Source organism: Bombyx mandarina, chromosome 07 (genome assembly GCF_030267445.1).
Source record: "Bombyx mandarina strain Sakado chromosome 07, ASM3026744v2".
NCBI lineage: Eukaryota > Metazoa > Arthropoda > Insecta > Lepidoptera > Bombycidae > Bombyx > Bombyx mandarina.
In genome coordinates this window covers 475,524-499,441 of record NC_143214.1, presented here as the reverse complement: position 1 = coordinate 499,441, position 23,918 = coordinate 475,524, and the positions used below count along the sequence as shown (strand labels likewise).

General features: G+C 37.9%; 1 protein-coding gene across 1 annotated transcript in view; it reads right to left on the bottom strand.

Moving 5' to 3' along the window:
• Positions 1–22,736, bottom strand: part of HGTX (HGTX homeodomain transcription factor) — a 79,499-nt gene extending 56,763 nt beyond the window's left edge. The window contains exon 1 of the mRNA XM_089728601.1: positions 22,285–22,736. Within this exon, the coding sequence (XP_089584727.1) occupies positions 22,285–22,594 (310 nt within the window). The 5' untranslated portion in view covers positions 22,595–22,736. The remainder of the gene's footprint in view (positions 1–22,284) is intronic.
• Positions 22,737–23,918: the final 1,182 nt, after the last annotated feature.

Genomic DNA, 23,918 nt, shown 5'->3' with positions numbered 1-23,918 from the left:
AAAGACACCTCTAGCGGTAGGCAGCGGCTTGGCTCTGCCCCTGGCATTGCTGAAGTCCATCGGCGACGGTAACCACTCACCATCAGATGAGCCGTATGCCCGTTTGCCTACAAAGGCAATAAAAAAAAAACCTCTATCTCATGGCTATTAGTGGTACACAATCATACTCTCGCGTATATTATTATCGCATGATATACGATATTCGATATTAATCTAAAGTTCCAACCCTAACAGCGTAATGTAGCAATGCACCACCCCGCGTTCGGGCACTACAAAACAATAACGGTTGATTGCATAATGCATGACGCGGTCCACAGCGCCGAGACGCAAAAACTGAAATTCGTAGTCGCAGACGGACGGTTTTTAGGCGCACGTTGGGCGTGGCTCCGTATATACATACATACCAGTATAAGGTTCATATGCTCTCAGTAAGTTTGAGAAATTTAAAGTCTCTGTTTTGAACAGTCCACTTGATATGAAGTGCTTTCTATTATCGTGTCATCAGGCTCTGAAAGAACCGAAATGTATGAATGAAGTTTCGAAATTCAGAACTACCACTTCAAAGATCATTAATGATGAACATACATAATATATCTTAGAAAATAATATGAGTCTCTTGCTGGGCTGACTAATGTTGTTTATCGAAGCTGAGCGAAAAGATTGATGAATTGCATAAGCGATTACCAAAATACGCTGGTGCTTGCTATGAATGCTATCAAATGTCGTGAGTCTGTTCATACACTACCAGAAGGTAGTGCTATACTGTGTGTGCTATACTAGACTAGATCTTGGCTGTAGAAGAAGTACAGTACTACTTTTAAAGTATTCGTCGAATAAGCGTTGTTATAAGCGTAATGCAATTAACTGAAATTAACGACCTTACTACAATAAAGATCTGCAAAGTATTGTATAAAGGAATATTGTTCTATAATTTTTACATTCAATGTGCTAATATGTTTTTTCTGAGCGCTGTACTAAACATTGATTTTTTTTTCTATAGCATTTTATTTTCTTACTGGTGGTAAGGCCTCTTGTGAGGAGCCCGCACGAGTAGGTAACACCACCCTGCCTATTTCTGCCGTGAAGCAGTAATGTGCTTCGGTTTGAAGGGTGGAGCAGCCGTTGTAACTATACTGAGACCTTAGAACTTATATCTCAAAGTGGGTGGCGCATTTACGTTGTGTATGGGTTCCAGTAACCACTTAAAACAAGGTGGGCTGTGAGCTCGTCCACCCATCTAAGTAATAAAAAAAACATCTTTAATTTTACAAAACTAATGATGATCATTTGAGAAAGCCCTTTAAAAATCAAACTTTGAATAAAACATCAACAAAATTTCAACACAAGAAAATTAGAACGAAGCCCACCCCATTACGCACACACTCGAAAACAATAACCCGTGCAAAATCTCGCGGAATCTGTGCACTTTTAGCGCGGTGGTCGCCCGCCCGACCGCATCGCGCCATCCCACCCCACACCGTCCCGCCCCATCCCATCCCATCTGTATCTCAATTTGTAGGGAACTAACGAGGAGAGAACTGCCGGCTGCGTTAACTTGAGGCCTTCTTGGGACGCATTTATGTTTGGGTTAAAACGTGGATTATGTGTTTAGGGTTGATAAAATTTTAAAGCATTTTATAGGAGTTTGACTCTTATCTAATTACATCAGAGAATATTTTGGTATAGCGACGTTTTTGAGATTAATACATTATTGCATCATTCAATGGACTTACTTAATCGATTTAATTGGGCAGCTGATAGAGATTTCTTGTAGGCGGCGGTGGATTTTACATAATAAAATACATAATAAAATTAGAGAACGGTAATCTAATTTTATGAAAAGTATTTGACAAGGGAATTAATTTTCATTTTGTTTTTTAAAAATGTGTAAGAATATGACAACTATAATCCGACTATCAAAGAAGGAACCCGATATCAACACGTATCGCGCTAACGAAAATGTTCAGATAATATTGTATAATCTCTCTTTGTCGTTTATTAAGCATTTATGTAAGTACCTAACATAATACACTCGCACGTATGTATGTATATATATGTAGCTTATTTGTTGTTTTTTTCACAAAAAAACCTCATTGATAGTTTTTTTTTATGGTAAACATGTGGTATTAATTTATAAATGTATAATAATTACAAAAACATTTGTTTCAATATGTTCGATCTACAAAATTACAATAACAATTAACAATTTCCAGGGGATTTCAATGTATAAAGGACTCTATGAACAGAATGACTAGTGCGGTTTGTAATTAAAGTTTTTATGGTTCAGAGCTCGAGATTATATTTAAGGTTGAATTCAACTATCACATCTCTTCCCTTGTGTCATATAAATGGCGATTAGGAGACTCAAAGGAAAACGGGCAGCAGCCTTATTTGAATATTGCTGGTGGTAGAGCACATTGTGACCTGCACAAATAGTATTAGTAGTTAGTTACCACTTAACACTAGTAAGGCTGTACCCTCGTCTATACCTCTATCCCTCTTTTTGTCTATTTGCTGGTAGCCTAAGCGACTATCCCAACTACGATCGGACGGATAGGTGAGCTCACGGGCTGAACCTGAGAGAGTTTTCTAACACTAGCCTTAGCAAGAGCAGTGCTTCGCAGAGTCTATCACCGGCAACTACGTATAGCAAAAATAAACAATGTTTCAAAAATGAAACCCGCAAAATTATAATTTGCGTAATTACTGGTGGTAGGACCTCTTGTGAGTCCGCGCGGGTAGGTACCACCGCCCTGCCTATTTCTGCCGTGAAGCAGTAATGCGTTTCGGTTTGAAGGGTGGGGCAGCCGTTGTAACTATACTGAGACCTTACAACTTATATCTCAAGGTGGGTGGCGCATTTACGTTGTAGATGTCTATGGGCTCCAGTAACCACTTAACAACAGGTGGGCTGTGAGCTCGTCCACACATCTAAGCAATAAAAAAAAAAAAGTGGTTACTGGAGCCCATAGACATCCACAACGTAAATGCGCCACCCACCTTGAGATATAAGTTCTAAGGCCTCAAGTATAGTTACAACGCCTTACTGATTCACGGCAGAAATAGACAGGGTGGTGGTACCTACCCGTGCGGACTCACAAGAGGTCCTACCACCAGTAATTACGCAAATTATAATTTTGCGGGTTTCAATTTTATTACACGATGTTATTCCTTCACCATGGAAGTCAATCGTGAACATTTATTGAGTACATATTTCATTAGAAAAATTGGTACCCGCCTGAGATTCGAACACCGGCGCATCGCTCAACACGAATGCACCGGACGTCTTATCCCTTAGGCCACGACGACTTAACACTAGTTGGGCTGTGAGCTCGTCCACCCACCTTTAACAATAAAAAAAATTACAACAAAGCCTGGGATTCAACAATAGAATAAACCCTAATATGCTGCCCCATTTTGTACTGCCTTGTTTAATTCATTTACGTTAGTCAAACCTACAGACAAACAAAATACACAAACTAAATCATAGAAATGTTTTACGATGTACCCAAAAGACTGAAAAGGTGTTACAGTGTTCAAAACACACAAAAAACAATTGAAACAGCAAACATAACGTCACCTACTAGAGAACCCTCAAACCCCTGCGTTCTTACGACCACTGTCACGTCCTACTAATTCGTACAACGCCGAGCACATGAAACAAGAGAAATCTGTACACTATCATCTCTAAATAAATCGCTCTCTCATTTCGCCCCCTACGCCCCCACGCGGGGGGACGGTGGGGGGACCGATGCGGCAAAACACAAAGTCAGCGTGTACATTTTAATTGTTACGGGATTCTTAAGTGTACTTATGAGTTGGAGGAGTGTGTGACAAAGTTTCTTTATGTGTCTAGCGATAGAGAAGTTTGCTTTTATGTTGTTGTGTATTGTTTAGTGGCTTACGTATTTTTAGAAGAGGGGTTAAAATTAGAAGGGTTTATTTTATATTTAATATATATGCTTTCTAAGAACTGTTTATGTAGTCTTTAAAACTTACAGTTTAAGTTATCTTACAGTTCTAAATTGAAATAAATTACTTAAGTCACATTTTTACTGGTGGTAGGACCTCTTGTGAGTCCGCGCGTGTGGGTACCACCACCCTGCCTATTTCTGCCGTGAAGCAGTAATGCGTTTCGGTTTGAAGGGTGGGGCAGCCGTTGTAACTATACTTGAGACCTTAGAACTTATATCTCAAGGTGGGTGGCGCATTTACGTTGTGGATGTCTATGGGCTCCAGTAACCACTTAACACCAGGTGGGCTGTGAGCTCAACCACCCATCTAAGCAATAAAAAAAAAAGAATGAAATGAAATTCAAGACACAACCTAAAAAATTTTAAATTAACATTAAAACACGTTGAATATGTCTCAGAATAATATGATCCATAGTATTAATAAAGATACCTTTAACATGTCATTGACGTTAATGAAATCAATAATGAAATATGTAAGTAGATATCGCGTTCATAGATTATTTTATTCACAGAAAGTCCTCTCAGAGGGAATGAAACGTTTATGCCACTTGTTCTATGCTACTTACTAACAAAGCTGTAATATGTTAGAAATAGTTTTATATTTTCATATTATTTATTGTTTTGATGGGGACATTTTATTGAGCTCGTGACCCACCTGTTATTTAGTAGTTACCGGAGTCCATGGACACCATAATGCGATTGCTGTGAAATAGCTATTCTTCAAATTAGAACGCATGACGGTTCCAAAAAATTAGAGTTTCTCAAAGAAGGTTGAATGTTTATAACTAAATTTCCAAATCATTAGAATATTTAATGTGTTGCACACTCAAAAATAATAATTAGTTTGATAATTGATACAAAATAATTATAGTGCCAACCAGGAACGAATTCACAAACCCACATAGATTTGTGCATAAAATAAACTAGATATCGCGGATAGACTTGTAGGAACAAAATACTTATAAATCAATTGTTTCATTTTAAATACAGACAGGACATAACTTGAGCATTTTTTTATACAAAACTTGCCAATACAAAAGAGCTTCATATGCAAAACGTGTGCTAACCTATCTTAAACAAACTTCAGAGATTCAATATTCAAAAGATAGATACGGTATCGTTGTTGTCGCAACATGTCGCCGTGTGTGCCTAACACGCTCCACACCTGATCTGTGATAACATCACACACTAAGGCACGACTGCATGCTGGGTGTACACGTTTTTATGTCTCTTGATGAGTGAACGTGCTTAATACCCATCTAGTGTTAATAGTGGTCAAAAGTAATGATTACAGCCGCCACGCGCATTAAGACGTCTCGATTTTATTTTATTATTATTTTATTGTCTTTAAAAAAACGATGCATGAGTATATAGCGGAAGATATAGGCAGGATAGTGGTCCCTACCCGTGTGGGATAAAATTACGCCTTGATAACTTTTTTTTTATTGCGTAGATGGGAGGGCGAGCCAACAGCCAACCTAGTGATTACTGCTTCACGACAGAAATAGGCACGGTGATGGCACCTACCCGTGCGGACACACAAGACATTCTACCACCATTAATTACGCAAATTATAATTTTGCGGGTTTGATTTTAATTACACGATGCTATTCGTTAATCGTGGAGGTTAATCGTGAACATTTGTTACGTACGTATTTCATTAGAAAAATTAGTACCCGCCTGCGGGATTCGAACACCGGTGCATCGCTACATACAAATGCACTGTCTTATCCGTTAGGCCATGACGACTATTCTTGTAGATGTAGTATTTTCTTTCAAAACACCCTTACAAAAGTGTGTATTAATAAAAACTTATATAAAATAAGAATGTAGTGAATGTGGCCCAGCCCTTAATATATGCGTTATCTAGGAACAGGTGTTTCGCGTGTCGACTCCGCATCGCGACGCCTCATTACGCGCGCCGCGCCGCTCCAACACCGATATGTTTTATTGAATATTATTACGCGAGTACATATATCGCGTTGTGACCGAGCGGTTACTTGCGCGCTTTTCTACTACATGATCTTTTTTACATCAGTCTTTCTTACATCAGTTTTGAAATGGCAAAAAAAACACGTGGGGCACTCGGGGACTGCCGCGGTAAAGCTATTGCATAGCATTTTTATCAACATATGCAATTATAATCAGACAATAATAATTTAATAAAATAAGACCACGCTATATTTATAAACATTAACAAAAGCCAAACATTAATTGTCCCCTTCACACTCATAAGCTAGACCGCGCGAGAGAGAGAGAGATGGGCAGACTTTTCATGATGCGCATGCAGTGCGACGTCACGCCGCGCGCTTATTCACAAACACTACACCAGCGCAACGTGTGAATGTGTTGAACGTGAGCTACATGGTAGGCGGAGTGAGGATGTTAGGTTTTATTTTCGTTACGGAATTTCTTGATTCGGTCGTTGCGCTCAAAGGCCGCGATAAAAGCTATGCAATAGCTTAAAATATTTCAGTTTCGGTGAAAGTTAAATGTACATACATACGATGTACCTATCCGTTATGTTATGTAAAGTGGATAGCGGACAACAGCGTATTTCAGATTGACCATAGTAAATAAATGTATTTTTTTAGATCATACCGTAACATTATGTTTAATTACAGTTTCATAGTAGTTACAAGTATAAACAGTAACAGTATTTATTGCAAAGAAGTGTACAACACTAGACCTGGATTGTACAACACTAAACTCTCAAAACTATTCGACAAGACCACGGAATAAGATTGCTTGATATTCTTAGTCGATTTCAAAAAGGAAGAAGTTTCTCAATTCGACCTTTCTTATGTATTCTCAGAACTTTATTAGGAGCTATTCTTAATAATGAATATTTAATCGACTTCGGCTACATTGATGATTTTTTCATTTTATTTTGTTGAAATCAGCTTTTCTCTTAAAATTATTTCATTAACTCTGTACTGTTTCTGTATAAAAAAACTCGACTCAATCAGAATTATCTGTTTATCTACATTTTTAAACATTACGTAGCATCTCTGTAGCGTGGCTACGCGTCTCGTAGAGCTAGCGTAGACGGTTGTCCGTAGCCTTTTAATCGGATGTACATAACTGTAGCAATTAAAATTGACATGATCTGAATTGTATCTTCATATAATTGAAGTAAGACAAACTGCATGTTGTCTCAGGGTTAATATACTAAATAATTGCGTTTTAGTAAAACATAGGTTTTACATATCAATTTACACATGCATAAATCTGTCCTCGAGCAACTTCGCATAGACACGAGACTATCTACGATTTGGTACCAGAAGGTTCTTGGTTACTTTGGTCACATTGCTCGGCGGCCACCAGACAACCTTGAAAAACTTTGAAACACTTTACTGTGGTGGGTAAGGAAGGTAGAAGGGAAAAGACCCGCCGGCCGGCCACCAAACCGTTGGTCAGATCAGATAACTGCGCTCACTGGACTCTCTGTTGCGAACGCCCTGAGAGAAGCCGAAAACCGAAGGAAATGGAAGCTGATGGTACAAAGAGCCACGAAGGGCTTTCAGGGACACGACCTTCATCAATGAAGTATGCGACTAAGAAGAAGACTGGCATTTAGATCGATAAAATTTATTGCAGTATTACTGGTTCTAAGCCGAATGTACGGTGCACACGTGCCTAAGTTTGAGAGTAAATATATACCTACAATATATAGTCAAATCATACAAACAAATAAAACGAAAATAGAACAACAAAAGACAGTTATCAAACGGGAAATTTCGAGTGAACAAAATTCTAAAGCCCGCTCCTCCCTCCGGTCCCGGAAACATGAACAATTAAAACATTCTCATTTCGCTACTCCTATTATATTTTGGTCGTCATAAACTGGGCTACAATCTCGAGCCTAATGAAATTAAATTAAGAATAACATAATTCCGACGCGAACCGCACGCGCCCCCACGACGCCCCCCCAACCCACCCCGACGCCCCCGCACACCCCGCCTTTGTTTTTCGCGATGAGGTGTCGGTCGGGTTGTCAATGTGTTTTATTTTTGTCTCTGTATCACAAAATGGAGATGTCTGTGCATTATTTTTGATTCTTTCACTTTTATATTTAAACTTATCCTGTTGATACTCGGAATTGTTGGTTGAAATGTTCAGCTTAATTCAATATTATACTCAGATGACTTTAAAAATATATATATTTCGGATAACTAAAGACGATGCTTTGCTATGTTTTAACAAAAAATCACAATCTGAGGAAATGAGATATTACATAATGCTATATCAGATTATTTTAAAATCAGCATGTATTCAGCTGTAAGCACAGATCCGCTTTATTAGATTTGAACTAGTTCCACTAACGAGCACGAATAATAAATACTCGTAAGTTTATTAGATAGATTTATATGAATCAGCTTGCACTGTTATTAAATGATCTTATTTCTTCGCCGTGGGAGTGGTTAGCGTACTTGTTTAGAGTACGTATTTGCTTATAAAATTGGTACCTGCATGTGGGATTTACATCCAGGCATAGTCTTATGCGACCGTCAATCCTCTTACCTGTTTTAATGGTAGGACTTTTAGCTTTTGACAAGGCGATAATGTATGAAGTCGTCCTGCCCTAAAGGATAAGGCTATACTATTTTTTCTAAAGAAATACCTACGTATTTAACAAATGTTCACGATTGGCTTCCACGGTGAAGCAATAACATCGTGTAATAAAAATCAAACCCACAAAATTATAATTTACTGGTTGTAGAACGTCTTTCTGTTGCCGATTTCTGCCGTGAGGTAGTAATGCGTTTCGGTTTGAAGGGTGGGTCAGCCGTTATACTGTAAAACTGAGACCTTAGAACTAGACTTACTAACTAGCTAACTTAGACTCAAAGAGGGTGGCAGCATTTACGTTGTAGTTGGCTCCGGTAACCACTTCACATCAGTTGGGCTGTGAGTTCGTCCACCCATCTAAGCAATTAATAATAATAAAAACGTATTAGCTACATCTATGCAACCGAAATTTCAATCCTCCATTTTCTTACATTTCTTCGCAGGAAGACGACCGCGCTTCCCACTTGGTAGAAAGTAGTTATCTTCAGTAATGTACTTATATTAGTAAGGCGCAGCCAAACTGCATTTGACTCTTTGTAATATTCCTTAAGCAGTATATGTCATAGCGTGCGCATTGTAGAGCTGATTCAAAGCCTCATTATTATAAAAATGACGACGCGCTGTGGCAAAATGCATTTAATAACATTCGGTAACAATTTAGCCCTCGATACGATCTCCTTAAGTCAATAAAAAAGAACATATTTCCAGCTAAATCTTCAAAGAATATCTTCTTTGTTTTCTTATTTCACTAGGTGGTGTCACCATAACCAATTTTTTTATTCAACCAGCCTATTCTATCAGCTGTCGCCTCAACACTCACTCCACTCTCTCTCATATCGTCATTCACACACTCCATCCATGCCTTCTTCGATCGACCTCTTCCCCTACTACTAAATCTCCAAAGAATATAAGGTCGGCCGTCTGGTGTAGTGGTAAGTGACATGGTCACTACACAAGGGGGTCGCGTGTTCGAATCCCGCCAAGGTAAGATATTTCTATGATAAATATAAATGTCTTTTCCAGGGTTATGGATGTATATTCAATATATGTATGTGTATAATAAAAATCTTACATTTATTTCCGTTATCTGGTACCTGTAACACAAGTTCTTTACGAACATGTCACGGGACCAGCTAACGTGGCGTGATTGTTAGTAAATATTTATATTTATTATTATTTATTTATAAGGTCACTTATTTTGAACGAATATACCTTACTTATAGTTAATATTCATAAACAGAACGACAGTGTAATTGACAAAGTCGGACAACATTGGTCGTCCTCATTTCGGAACACTATCTCTCGCAACTATAACTCTATAAAAGCATTTTGAAGCCGAGTAAATTTTCATAACTCTCCACCGCCTAGTGGCATATGGGAACAATCGGAAACTGCATACCTACCGGGTGCGGGAAATTTTAATTCCGGTAACATATGCCGCGACCTCCCCTCTGTGGGGACACGGGAGGTAATTATAAAAAGGTTCCACACGGTCGGACGGTATATTACGTTTGCTATCTTTATTGTGCGGACGGCTTCGCAGTTCATTATAGCACAGCATGAGTATCATCTGATGTGAGTTCGAAGTCTCATTTGCATTGTTGACTAGTGCTCACGTCGCGTGTCGCTGTTGAAGACATGCTCCTCAAAGCACTTGTGGATACATTGGGTTTTTGTACAACTTATTCAGAGTAATATTTAACAACAAATTTACACAAAAGTTTCAGAGGGAGAGAGAGAGAGAGAGAGAGAGAAAATAATACACTTTATTGCACAAAACACAATTTACATTCAAAAACAGTCGACAAGCAGTTACATTTGTACAACAGGCCGTCTTTTTTTTATCCCCCAGATGGGTGGACGAGCTCACAGGCCACCTGGTGTTAAGTGGAGGCCATAGACATCTACAACCTAAATGCGCCACCCACCTTCAGGTATAAGCTCTAAGGTCTCAGTATAGTTACAACGACTGCCCCACCCTTCGAACCGAAACGCATTACTGCTTCACGGCAGAAATAGGCAAGGTACCTACCCGCGCGGACACACCGTCCTATCGCTAAAAGCGATCTCTTCCAGACGACCGTTTAATTTACAGAAATTCAGGAATAGTTAAAGATACAGCATCATCTTAGATGAAAGCTTTGATCGCATTATGTACTAAACGATATAGTTTTGTAATGAGCTTACAAAAGTGTCAGTGGCGTTTACATAAGTATGCCATAAGTAATGAGTACGTAATAAAAACCGGAATAAACGTGCATCGAATTGTAATTCTATATTCGTTTGCAATTTCACAGTGAGTCGCGGCGCGCGGTCACACGCGGGGACAATGAACCGAAGCGAACATATTTTTTTAATTACATTCAGAATTTCGTACGTTCTACTCGCTACCAATACTTTTTTTATTACCCTTGTAGGCAGACGAGCATACGGCCCACCTGATGGTGAGTGGTTACCGTCGCCCATGGACTTCAGCAATGCCAGGGGCAGAGCCAAGCCGCTGCCTGCCGCTTAATACTCTCCACAAGCCTCGTTTGAAGAAGGACATGTCAGCGCTCGGGAAGCACCATGGAGGGGAGCTCATTCCATAGCCGGATGGTACGTGGCAATAGAATGTAAGCTCTCAAATTGTTTTCGTATACTCTCAGAATTATCTATACTAATATTATAAAGAGGAAAGATTTGTTTGTTTGTTTGTTTGTTTCGAATAGGCTCCGAAACTACTGGACCGATTTGAAAAATTATTTTTCCATTAGAAACCGACATTGTCCCTGATGAACATAGGCTACTTTTTTTTATTTATTTTTTTTGGTTTCACGTGTGTTTTAATGTTTCCGAAGCGAAGCGAGGGCGGGTCGCTCGTATTAGATAATTAGCTTTTGCCCGCGACTCCGTCCGCGTGGAATAGTTACTTTGGCATAACGCTAAATTTTACCCGCGACTTCATTTCCGTAGAAAGTGAAAATATTTTTGAATTATAGAATGTTAAGGAGCTATTTAAACCCTTATTTTGAAACAGTCTTTATTGTCGCTGCACTTGTATTGGCCTTATCGTGATGTTATAGAACCTTCCTCAATAAATGAGTTATCTAACACTGAAAGAATTTTTCAAATCGGACCAGTAGTTCTTGAGATTAGCGCGTTCAAACAAACAAACTCAAACAGTTTTATAATATTAGTATAGATTTCAATATTTCAATATTCATATACAATAACAGGCTCCGCAGTATAACCTGGGTCCATGAATAGATTGAACAATGAGGTTTAAGCTACCCAAAGGAAAGCTAATAGTCAATGGCATTTTTTTAGATAACTGTACGGTGTGTACGAATTAAGATTTCGACCCTAGGAATTAAAATTTCATCCCCACGAGACGACAGACAGTGAGCTCGCACACGACGCTTGAACATTAGTTAATGAGAGCTGAACATTACGTCTGATCTTTGTACACAAAGGCATCGTAAAGTGAATTCAAACGTGAAATAAAATAAAACATTGAAGCGAACAAGTTCCAGAAAATAAATAGGTGAGTTAAATTTAAAAGGCCAAATTAATTATCTGTGTAACTTGACCAAACGACTACTTTAAAATTATTCCGTTTTTACACTACACAATATTTTAATTTCCGTCGAAAAAAAACACGCAATTAAATAAAAATGTCTACAGACAATCCACAAAAACATTGACATCTAAAGCCTGTTAATTCGTATTTTATTTTCATTAACCGCGTTAGATATGTAATGAAAACAAAAACAGATTAATCTTTCTGTCCTAAGCGAAATCGTTACGGGCTGTTAGTGATTTTAATAAAGGCGTATTATCCGGCTAATATATGAAAAAAGATATGATAACATAATACTTTCCTATCTAAACATAATAATATGCATTAACAGAGAGTGTAATTAAGAGAGACTCAACACACGCACGCGCATGGAACGCGCCCAAAAAAAAAATTAATTCGTCCACAAATATTTGTTATAAATACTAATAAAATTGTAACGAGCTTATCTGACATGTAATATAGATAAAAACTTATTAAATTATACTGGAAAAAAAAGTGTATTTCACATTTATCACATTTATTATCTGTGCTTTATTTAGTGATGTCATTTTACGCGCGCTTAGAAAACATGATCGCTATTTTTTTGATCACGTAATGCTTTTTAGTTGTCTTGTTTAAAAAAACATGTTTTTTTCATGAACGTAAATTTTAAAACTATATATATTTGTAATGAATCCTTTGGTGGGTCTTCGATCACTCAATTAAGAAAAAAAAATCATCCTCACCTAAATAATCTGTAGGTTAGAGTGTGGTATTCGTACGATGGTAAAGCGTAATAGTCAATAAGATTGTATTTTTATTTAATAAAAAAAATATAATAATGAATGTAATAAGGCCTTTAATATAGTAAGTAAGCTTTTACATGAACATTCCACTGTACGTATCAATCAACGTCTTTACATAGTTCTTTTGCGCCTGAGTCTAGACATTTAGAAGTTCGATGACATTGGTATTTCAATTAAAAATATAATCAAGTTTGCATTCTTATTATTTCAGTGCCTCATTTAAATATATAAATTAAATAATTATATTGCTTTTTGCTATAATAGACAAATAATTATTGATTCGTCAAAGCTTGAATTTTCATGCGAATGCTATTCAAATATTTACTGGACTATAAACAGATAGTTATTGGTTTTTCTATGTTACGAACAGCGACCAGTCCGTGACACATTTGCTCTGAGCAATTGTTTGAGATGATCCCATCATCTCGTTTTTACCATCGCACCGCCCGCCATCGGAGTAGAGTTCATCTATACTACTTGAAGCCACTGCGTTCATCCACAGTGCGTTTCCAGAGATCTTTTTTGCCACCTACCATCCGGCTTTGGAATGAGCTCCCCTCCGCGGTGTTTCCCGAGCGCTACGACATGTCATTCTCAAACGAGGCTTGTGGCAGTGTGTTAGGTGTGTTAGGCAGCGGCTTGGCTCTGCCCCTGGCATTACTGAAGTACATGGGCGACGGTAATCACTCACCATCAGGTGGGCTGTACACTCGTCTGCCTACTAGGGCAAAAAAAAGGTATGAAGTTTTTTTTTTATTTATTGCTTGTAACTATACTTGAGACCTTAGAACTTGTATCTCAAGGTGGGTGGCGCATTTACGTTGTGGATGTCTATGGGCTCCAGTAACCACTTAACACCGGGTGGGCTGTGGTTACTGGAGCCCATAGACATCTACGACGTAAATGCGCCACCCACCTTGAGATATAAGTTTTAAGGTCTCAGTATAGTTACAGTGGCTGCCCCACTCTTCAAGCCGAAACGCATTACTGCTTCACGGCAGAAATAGACGGGGTGGTGGTAACCACCCGTGCGGACTCATAAGAGGTCCTACCACCAGTAGAAGTTCTCACCCGGGTCATTATACCTCGAGAAATTATTCTTCCCTACGGCTCTCTACTGTAGAGATTTAAAAGGAAGTAGCTGGTATTTGATGAGCATACAAAAACATACGCCAGATTGCGATAGTGGAGACGTGTGTTCATAAATCACAAAATGACAGTCATTCTCAACCTTACTCGGTTGACTTTCGGTCAGTTTCCAAGCTTTAAAGCGTACTTAGACGTATTTACGGTTCGATTCTTTATGACTGAACGCAAATGACGATGTTCTCATCATACTGTTTAAACGCCTCGATTATCGATATTCGCCAAACCTTACGTGTCTAGAGCCACACTGATTTGATATTAGATAAAATATACGTTTGTAAATGTACATGGATTTTACATAACAAGTCTAGTAGAGAAGGCATTCACAAATCGTTTTGGTTCTTGAAACGACTGTGCTGGAACCTACTCTACAGTAGACAGACGCGAAGACAGTCCGCAGTATTGCCGATGTGGTGAATTTTAGCATCACACACAATCGAACGTAAGTATGGACCACCTGAAGAGCGGTATTAGCGTTACATTTCAGTGGCACGAAATGAATATAAACATAAATAATAGTTTAAAAAAAATAATAAAATACGCTTTTATACAAAATCCAACTAAAAAATAGAAAATAAATTTTAATAAACTTGAATTAAACATAGTGTAAGAAAAAAGATTTTAATGTAAAAAAAACGTGGGATGCTTTTCAGGATATTATCAAAATAACCCTTCTACTCATATCTGTTCATAAAATATTTTTAACTACTTTTACAATGCACTCCACGCTTTTTTTACAATAAAATCATTTTATCTTACACTATTTTTAATTAAAGTTTATTAAAATTTATTTTCTATTTTTTAGTTGGATTTTCTATAAAAGCGTATTTTGTTAATTTTTTTAAACATTTATTTATTTTTAATTTTTTTTAAATCTTGAATTGTCATCGGTCCTTAATAAGTATACCAAATTTCGAGTTAATCCGACGTTTTGAAGGGGGTCAAAATCATGTTCAAAGATTCCGTTACAAACATACATACATACATACGTCTGAAGCTAATAAAAGCGTATTAAAAATAGTATTTAACACTTTGCTTAGTAAATGAACACGATTACATTTCTTCATAAAACGCTCCTGCACACATCCTGTCAATACGGTGACTCGCTCACTGCTCGTGGTGTGATTTTATGAGCACTGATGTAATCCACCCAAACCCTGCAGATAGATTTACTGGTGGTAGGACCTCTTGTGAGTCCGCGCGGGTAGGTACCACCACCCTGCCTATTTCTGCCGTGAAGCAGTAATGCGTTTCGGTCTGAAGGATAGGGCAGCCGTTGTAACTATACTGAGATTTTAGAACTTATATCTCAAGGTGGGTGGAGCATTTACGTTGTAAATGTCTATGGGCTCCAGTAACCACTTAACACCAGGTGGACTGTGAGCTCGTCCACCCATCTAAGTAATAAAAAAATAGTATCAGAGGTGGTATACTACCTCTGATTATTTTTGAACCGAATGAAGGAACATTAATTTGCATAGTAATTGTTGAGGTATTTGCTTCAGTACTGTGAAAATTCATTGCTTAAACCGTTTTATACGTTACAAGTATGTACATGTGTGTATTCATTTATTTATATAAAGCAATATTTTGTTTATTTTTTAGTTTTTCTCCCTCTCACTGTGTTTTTTTTTTGTTTGTACCTATGCTGATTACCTTGAGAGGCTATTTCAGCTTCACTCTAACGTGTGTTGGTGAGCTTATGGGGCTCAAACCGGAGTGTTGCCAACACTGACCCTAGCAAGAGCAGTGCTTCGCAGAATTTACCACCGGATCGGAAACGCGACCCACTGAGAAGATCCGGCGAGAAACTCAGTGGGCTACCCTCTGTGTATCTAAATACTTTGTGATTTTTATGTTAGAAAACTTATAGAAGAGTTAAGCTCGCTTTGGTACGTACATACTATTTGGTAAACAAAACAAATGCTAATAATCCCATGTATTTAAAGAATAAACCTTGATTTTATTTACATTAAGGCTGTTCACATTAGTTCGTTCACATGTTACTGGTGGTAGGATCTCTTGTGAGTTCGCAGGGGTAGGAACCACCGCCCTGCCTATTTCTGTCGTGAAGCAGTAATGCGTTTCGGCTTGAAGGGTGGGGCAGCCGTCGTAACTATACTGAGACCTTAGAACTTATATCTCAAGGTGGGTGGCGCATTTACGTTGCAGATGTCTATGAGCTCCAGTAACCACTTAATACCAGGTGGACTGTGAGCTCGTCCACCAATCTATGCAATAAAAAAATAAAAAATGTTCTATTTTTAAGGTACAAATGATTCTTAAGAGCTACTTTTCGGCAAATGTCGGTTCACACAAAATCTAATTAACTATATTGAGCAATGCGACCGCGACTATCTCAAGCACCGCGGCTAACCTGCCACACGTAATCGGTTTCATTACCAACCATACATTATTAGCGCTCTCGATAGCATTATCATTGTAATATAGAGATATATCTCACACAGTGCGATCAACGTTTGAAGTACATGTGCTTAATATTTTTTGACAGACAAAATTTAAGGATAGCGTCCGTCCAAGACATATTTAATAAGGAATTGGACGCGTTATGCTCTTCTTATAAACTTATTATTGGTACAATTAATCTAAATTATATTTATTAAGATATGATATTACTAGCTTTTGCCTGCGTCTTCGTCCGCGTGCAATAGTTTACAAATAATGCTTTATTTTAGAACAAATTTGGTTAGCATAAAAAACGTTATAGTGAGCCAACCTTAACATATAGACATATGCTGTCGCGGACTTTTTTTTAGATCTTTTAAAGGGAAACAATTCTGTCATACATTATTTTAGCAAAACTTTAACTGTTTCTGCAGCGCATGCAGCGGAAGCTCTCAAAAGGTAAAAACAACCCCGATTTTGAAACATTCTTTATCGGTGCTCCGCTTGTATTAGTCTTAGCGCTTTGTTATATAGCCTATATACTTTTCCGATAAATGGGCTATCCAACACTGAAAAAATTTTTCAAATCGGACCAGTAGCTCCTGAGATTAGCGCGTTCAAACAAACAAACTCTTCAGCCTTATAATATTAAGTACAGGTATAGATTATTATAGTGCCCTCACTAATGAATAGTTTTAATGAATGTTATAGTAACTTATTAGTAACCAAAGATTTGGTTATACTATTGCTAGGTTGGTTTGACATAGTGTGGTAGTTATAAACATTGTTATTGTACGAGCTGTTCCCACGATTTTCACTTTTAATGGGTTCCCAATATTTCGGTGTGTTGCAAGCCAATGATCCCGGGCATGGGTAAACTTACGATCACTGGCAGTATGTTAGGAACAAACTAATCAGTCTACTTTAAATTACGGCTACTTTATGTTTTTTAGTCTTTTTTTAAATAATAAATGATAGTAGGTATTCATGATGTAGTTAACTGCGAAAGTTCCAACTATTTTTATCGGTGAATTTGTAGGTAATACCTTAAATTGAAACTTTGATCTCATGCTTCGAGGCAATTCGTGTTATCTCTACGATATTTATCTAATTTTCCTAAGTTTGCAGTGAAATCTATATATTAATACGTGAAGTAAAAACTTTGTACCCGTTTTTACGAAAATTGCGCGGACGGATGATTATGAAATTTCTGACACTTATAAAGAATATAGAGAAGGAGTGCAGAATGCTAATATTTTTTTAAATTATGCAAAAGAAATTCATTAAATCAATAATAAAAAAACATTACACACACCACCATGTATTTGACACATCACATTATACATATAAATAAACTCTTTGTTTATTGTCAATAGTCAAACCTTTGTTGTTGTTTAAAGTCTGTGGTCAAATTGAAAATAGATTAATATTATTTGTCTTTAATATTATTTATTTACAGTGTAGTTTTGGCGAAATCATTTAAAGATTAGATTTTATTCTAGAAGTATAATAGTGTTTTACAATAGAACTTTAATAATATTTACACTTATAATTTCAATTAATTATAGTCGAATTTCGACTACTGTGGGTAGTAATAGTTATTACGAGACACAAAAAAAACCGCAGACCGTGCCACATCGATTCGCTTGTAAATAAAAAGCAAGCATCTAAGCAAAACTGTAGGAATGTACCACAAATGTATCCCTCGGTGCGCAATCTGAGGCCTCAAGTGTCAATAAATACATGTATCGTGCCGTTACGGGCGATATCTCGCACGCGGCGCGCCGGAACGCGCGTATTATCGCCACGGAACTGCCGCATCGACAAATTTCTTCATTCCGCCTACACTCTTGAACGAGCCTCCGTTTGAATAGCAAGCATTCATTGTAGACTGCGTCTGTGTCGCGCGTTTTGCTCATTATCGTATTGCTTTCCTCAAATATGTTTAAAGTCAGAGTTGTTTCTCTGTTCCTTGTTCACGTAAAATTCACTCAAGCATCGTTTTTAGAAGAATTGAAGAAAGTATGGCGGCGTACGTGTCGATTAAAATTGGTAGGGTGATTACTGACTTCGATTACTGCATCATACAATCCGATTACGATTTCAAATCTAATAGAACAATATTTGTTCTATGATACAATGGAAAATCCAGACACGGAATTAATTTTTTTTGTGAGATTGGCTACAGAAAAGCTTAATTTGGATCCACAAGATAAAAAAACAGATAATTGCTTTTATAAAATTTAATGACTTTTGTGTGTTTGTTTGTGCATGTGTCATGCGTTTGCAGTGCCATTTAATGGGATATATTGTCCAGTAGCTAGTGGTAATTTAAGGCAGGCTACTAGTAAATATACTACTGTGAAGCGACCATCACGGAAAAGCGTAGCACGCAGTATTCCTGGTGTAATAAAGTTGAACACGTAAAATTGACCAGTTCGTTGATAAATGATATAAACATTGATACGTCATCAACTAATGTCAATTGATATAATGTCAATTGGTCTAAACGACTTAGATATGACTATAACACACTATTAAATGTGAAAGCTTCACCACAAATTTCAAAGAGAGTCTTGAGAAGACCTGAGTGTACAAACGTGGCACATTTGTCTGCTTATATTTTTTATTATTTTTTTATTGCTTAGATGGGTGGACGAGCTCACAGCCCACCTGATGTTAAGTGGTTACTGGAGCCCATAGACATCCACAACGTAAATGCGCCACCCATCTTGAGATATAAGTTCTAAGGTCTCAAGTATAGTTATAACGGCTACCCCACCCTTCAAACCGAAACGCATTACTGCTTCACGGCAGAAATAGGCAGGGTGGTGGTACCCATCCGCGCGGACTCACAAGAGGTCCTACCACCAGTAATTACGCAAATTATAATTTTGCGGGTTTCATTTTTATTACACGATAGTTCTTTTATACCCTTTTTTAAAAGCCTATTCTATTAAAAAATGTTATGTATTTTAAGCTCGAAAATCACTTGAATATAGTGCATACTTCGTTTGAGGAATCGGGAGGGTCGTGAAGCAACGATCGAGGACAAGAATTTGTTGTAAGGCCAGAAGATTCTTAAAAGAGCTACTTATATCATGTAAGCGAGTTGTTCTTGTAACTATTTTGTTGTTGAGTAGAAATGAGTTTGAAAGAAAAGCGACCTAAACTTATCAAATCGGAAGACATGACTATGCAGGACCGGCTTGAAGGCTACGTGGGCAAGGTAGCTACTCCCGGACATCTCAGATTACCGACGCCACTTCTCCGAGCAGCTGGCTAACTGGAAAAGCTGAGACAGTTCTAAAGCTCCTTCTATACTTTCTTTACGAAGAGAACATAATTTATCATTGCCAATTTGCTCTGTCTTGTTTATGTTTATTGATGGTAGGACCTCTTGTGAGTCCACACAGGCCAATACCACCACCTTGTTTATCTCTGCCGTGAAGCAGTAATGCGTTTCCGTTTGAAGGGTGGGGCAACCGTTGTAACTATACTGAGACCTTAGGACTCATATGTCAGGTGGGTGGCGGCATTTATGTTGTAGATGTCTATAGGCTCCGGTAATACCAGATGAGCTATGAGCTCGTTCACTAGCTTAAGCAATAAAAAAAAGTATTTATTTCTCCTAAGTAGTTTTACTAATTGTAGCCTTATAATTGTAATGTGTTGTTGTAATAGTTGTTGCATCATCAACAACGACTGGTATTGTTTATAACGTAAAATCTACGGATCACCACTTAACACTAGGTGGGCTGTGAGCTCATCCGCCGATCTATGCAATAAAAATAAAAAGTTTTCTACATAAACAAATATTAAATAATGTTTGTCGTTAGCCGCATCTCTCGGCGGCTGAACTTAAGTTCCAAGAAAATGATAAATTTATAAATCCACTAGGTTTTACCCGCGACTTCATCCGCGTGGAATAGTTCACAAATAATGCTTTATTTTAGAACAAATTTGGTTAGCATAAAAAACGTTATAGTGAGGCAACCTTAACATATAGACATATGCTGTCGCAAACTTTTTTTAGATCTTTTAAAGGGGAACAATTCTGTCATACATTATTTTAGCGAAACTTTAACCGTTTTGCAGCGCACGCAGCGGAAGCTCTCAAAAGGTAAAAATAACCCCGATTTTGAAACATTCTTTATTGATTCTCCGCTTGCATTAGTCTTAGCGTGATGTTATATAGCCTATAGCCTTCTTCGATAAATGGACTATCTAACACTGAAATAATTATTCAAATCGAACCAGTAGTTCTTGAGATTAGCGCGTTCAAACAAACAAACAAACTCTTCAGCTTTATAATATTAGTATAGAATATAGATAATCAACTATCCGAAAAGAGAACGTTGATATAATAATACGCTTTTTTTAACAAAATTATATTCGTCGGAAAAGCTAGATAAGTAAGTATACCCCGGTACGCCGGGTACTTCGCAGCGAGTAGGTGCGCCGGCGGAACGCGCCCGACGGAATTACAATAGATATCCGTCAAAGCACTATTGTCTATATAACTATATGTAACTAGTGTGATAAGTACACAAATACGAACTAGAAGAAAGCTACTAACCAGAATGCTAACCTAAATGCAGCTATAAATAGATGTGATGATAGTATCAAGTTTATGCCCTAACTTAATAACGGTTTTTTTTTGTTAACTTAATCCTTAATTTATCAAAAAGTCAAATTATTTTTAAATAACTTCAAAGAGATAACAGGGCGTAATAACATATTAATTTTATAACTATTAATTAAAATTTAAAAAATATAACTCAATTAGACTGTATTGTATATTTAGCACGGCGACCGAGTTCACTTTATGGATTCATTGGATGTTTAAAATTCAATTGTAGAATCATTTATTTCATAAAACCTTTCCCAAAAACATGTAAACAATCATACACTATGTACATATATTTGAATAAATTTTGAACACATTTGTGTAGATTTATAACAGGAGGAGATAAACCGATTTTTACTGGCCCTAAGCCTAGTCACACCGCACATCTGACGTTAAGCGAATACCGGAGTCTATAGAGATAACAATGTTAATGCCACCACTGACACTGAGACATAGTAAAAGCTTTAATTGTATTGTAAAGTATTACCTACCTACGCTTTCAGCTGCCACAAGGCTTGACTACTTCGCGGCAGAAATAGGTAGGGTGATGAGATCTACCCTTAAGGGTTCGAAACACGCTCTATTTTTTTTTTATTACATTATTAGGTTCGAATATAACATTAGAAAGAAAAACGATGTATGGTTAGATGGGTGGACGAGCTCACAGCCCACCTGGTGTTAAGTGGATACTGGAGCCACATAGACATCCACAACGTAAATGCGTCACCCACCTTGAGATATAAGTTCTAAGGTCCCAAGTGTAGTTACAACGGCTGCCCCACCCTTCAAACCGAAACGCATTACTGCTTCACGGCAGAAATAGGCAGAGTGGTGGTACCCACTCGCGCGGACTCACAAGAGGTCCTACCACCAGTAAAACCATTCGTGTCAACTTTGACGCTTTATGTAGTAAGCTATGTCCGCTGCTCCCAAACAAGCTTCTGACTTTCATTTACAAATCTATAAGACAAACAAACATACAATATTTGTAATGCGTTGATGTCTTTCACAAAGAATCAATTGACGAGCGTTTGTTGTCTCGCAAGTGTCGTGTTAACAAACAAGCAACAACAACAATAGCGGACAGTGAAGTGGAAGTTACATGGCGCCGATTTATGAAGAATACTAAACTATAAAAAAACATTTGATGGTGGTACGTTTTCAGACGGCTTAAGAGTGACGTGCCGAACGATCGGAATCAGTACTCACTCGACTGCAGCCTGTCTCTCCACGCGATGGGGTTGGACACCAGCCCTTGGAAGCCGGGCCAGTACAGGGGCTTATGTTGTAAGTAATGCGCCATCCCCGCCGCCGCAGCCGCCAGCGACAGCCGCGGCGTCAGCAGCCCCGCGCCCACGCTCGCGCCCACCGCCGGCCGCGACAGGATGTGGTCGATGCCGTGAGGGTTCGGAGCCGGCGGGGCGGCCTCCGCCAACGAGCTCAGCGCCGCCAGAGGAGCCCCGAAGCCGTTCTCCAGCGAGTTCCGCGACATGGGCGGCGAGCCACGTAGTTCCGACATGTCCACAAGCACAACTCGACCGCGTTACATGCAGTACATCGCGGCACGTCTACCCGTGCCCGCGTCCCGACACCAAATGAAAAGAAACCCTCGAACAAACAAAAAGACCGCTTCAATTGAGAACGCCCAGTCAATCTAAACCTTATATCTGCGACGCCCCTTAGCGGCGCGGCGCGTTTTAAATATATCCGTCCCGCTTCTAGCGGAGCAGGTGCGATAGAGACGGCGCGCTCCTGGTGTTAACACGACAGCGTAGATTTAACGAATAGGTATTTAATAGCGTTTCTTGTCTCTTTATAATTAAGTCGGGTGCAGTTTTTGCGGTGTTCCCCCCTCCGGCCGTGAGCTGCCCCGCCCCCTCTCTCGTCTGCGCTAAAAACTATTGTTCGAGTAATAATATGAATGACGTTATAAGTGAAAATAATTGATGTACTCTTTTTGAAAACTGTTTTGTTGGTTAAAAATTCTATTGTTAAGCATTTTTAGGGTGGAAATAAAAGAGATTGAAAAGCGTTTAATTTTTTTTTTCTTAATATAATTGCTAGATGTATAGTGCATTTTTTTCGATTTTAATAGAATTTGAGATAATTAATATTAAGTATATAGAATTCCATGTTTTTTTTTTTTCGAAAGCCATGACAAATATAACTAAAATCAATTCGCATAGAGCTCAAATGTATTACAGAAGTAATTTTAAAAATATAAAATAGACCTTTTGTTTTTTTTAACAAGTAAAACTTCGTTGAAATAAAAATCGATTTTACTATCGAACAGAATACGCGAGTCCCCAACACTATTAACAAATCACAATAGCTCTACTTCCGGTACATTATTGTATGAGAACATAATTTATTACCATATTATTAGTGCAAATATTGATTGTGAATATACTTCAGCTATTTTTCATATAGAAAATTGTGATAAAATAGGTAGAGTAGTAGAGTTCTATATATTAAAATATCATACATAATTAGAAATGGTAAAACATGCGTTTTGATTTAGTATATCAGTAGGCCTTATGGTGAAGTACTTAGAGTGATTATTGTTTGTAAATTGCGTTTCAATTAGGACTTACGCTCTACATCTCTACAATGTATCGTTTTTATTATTATTACTAACTTATGTTTAAGATTTATTGAGATGGGCAGACAAGAACTGGCTTACGATTGCTTAGTTTAGAGACTATTTTTTTGGAGAGGGCCCGGCCAGTCTTACCAAGCAGACCACAGTATTGTTTTGCAGCAAAAATAAGTAAACAAGTATATGGTAGAGTGTGCTTCACAGAGACCAGTACATATCTTATTAAATCATATCTTTGTAAATC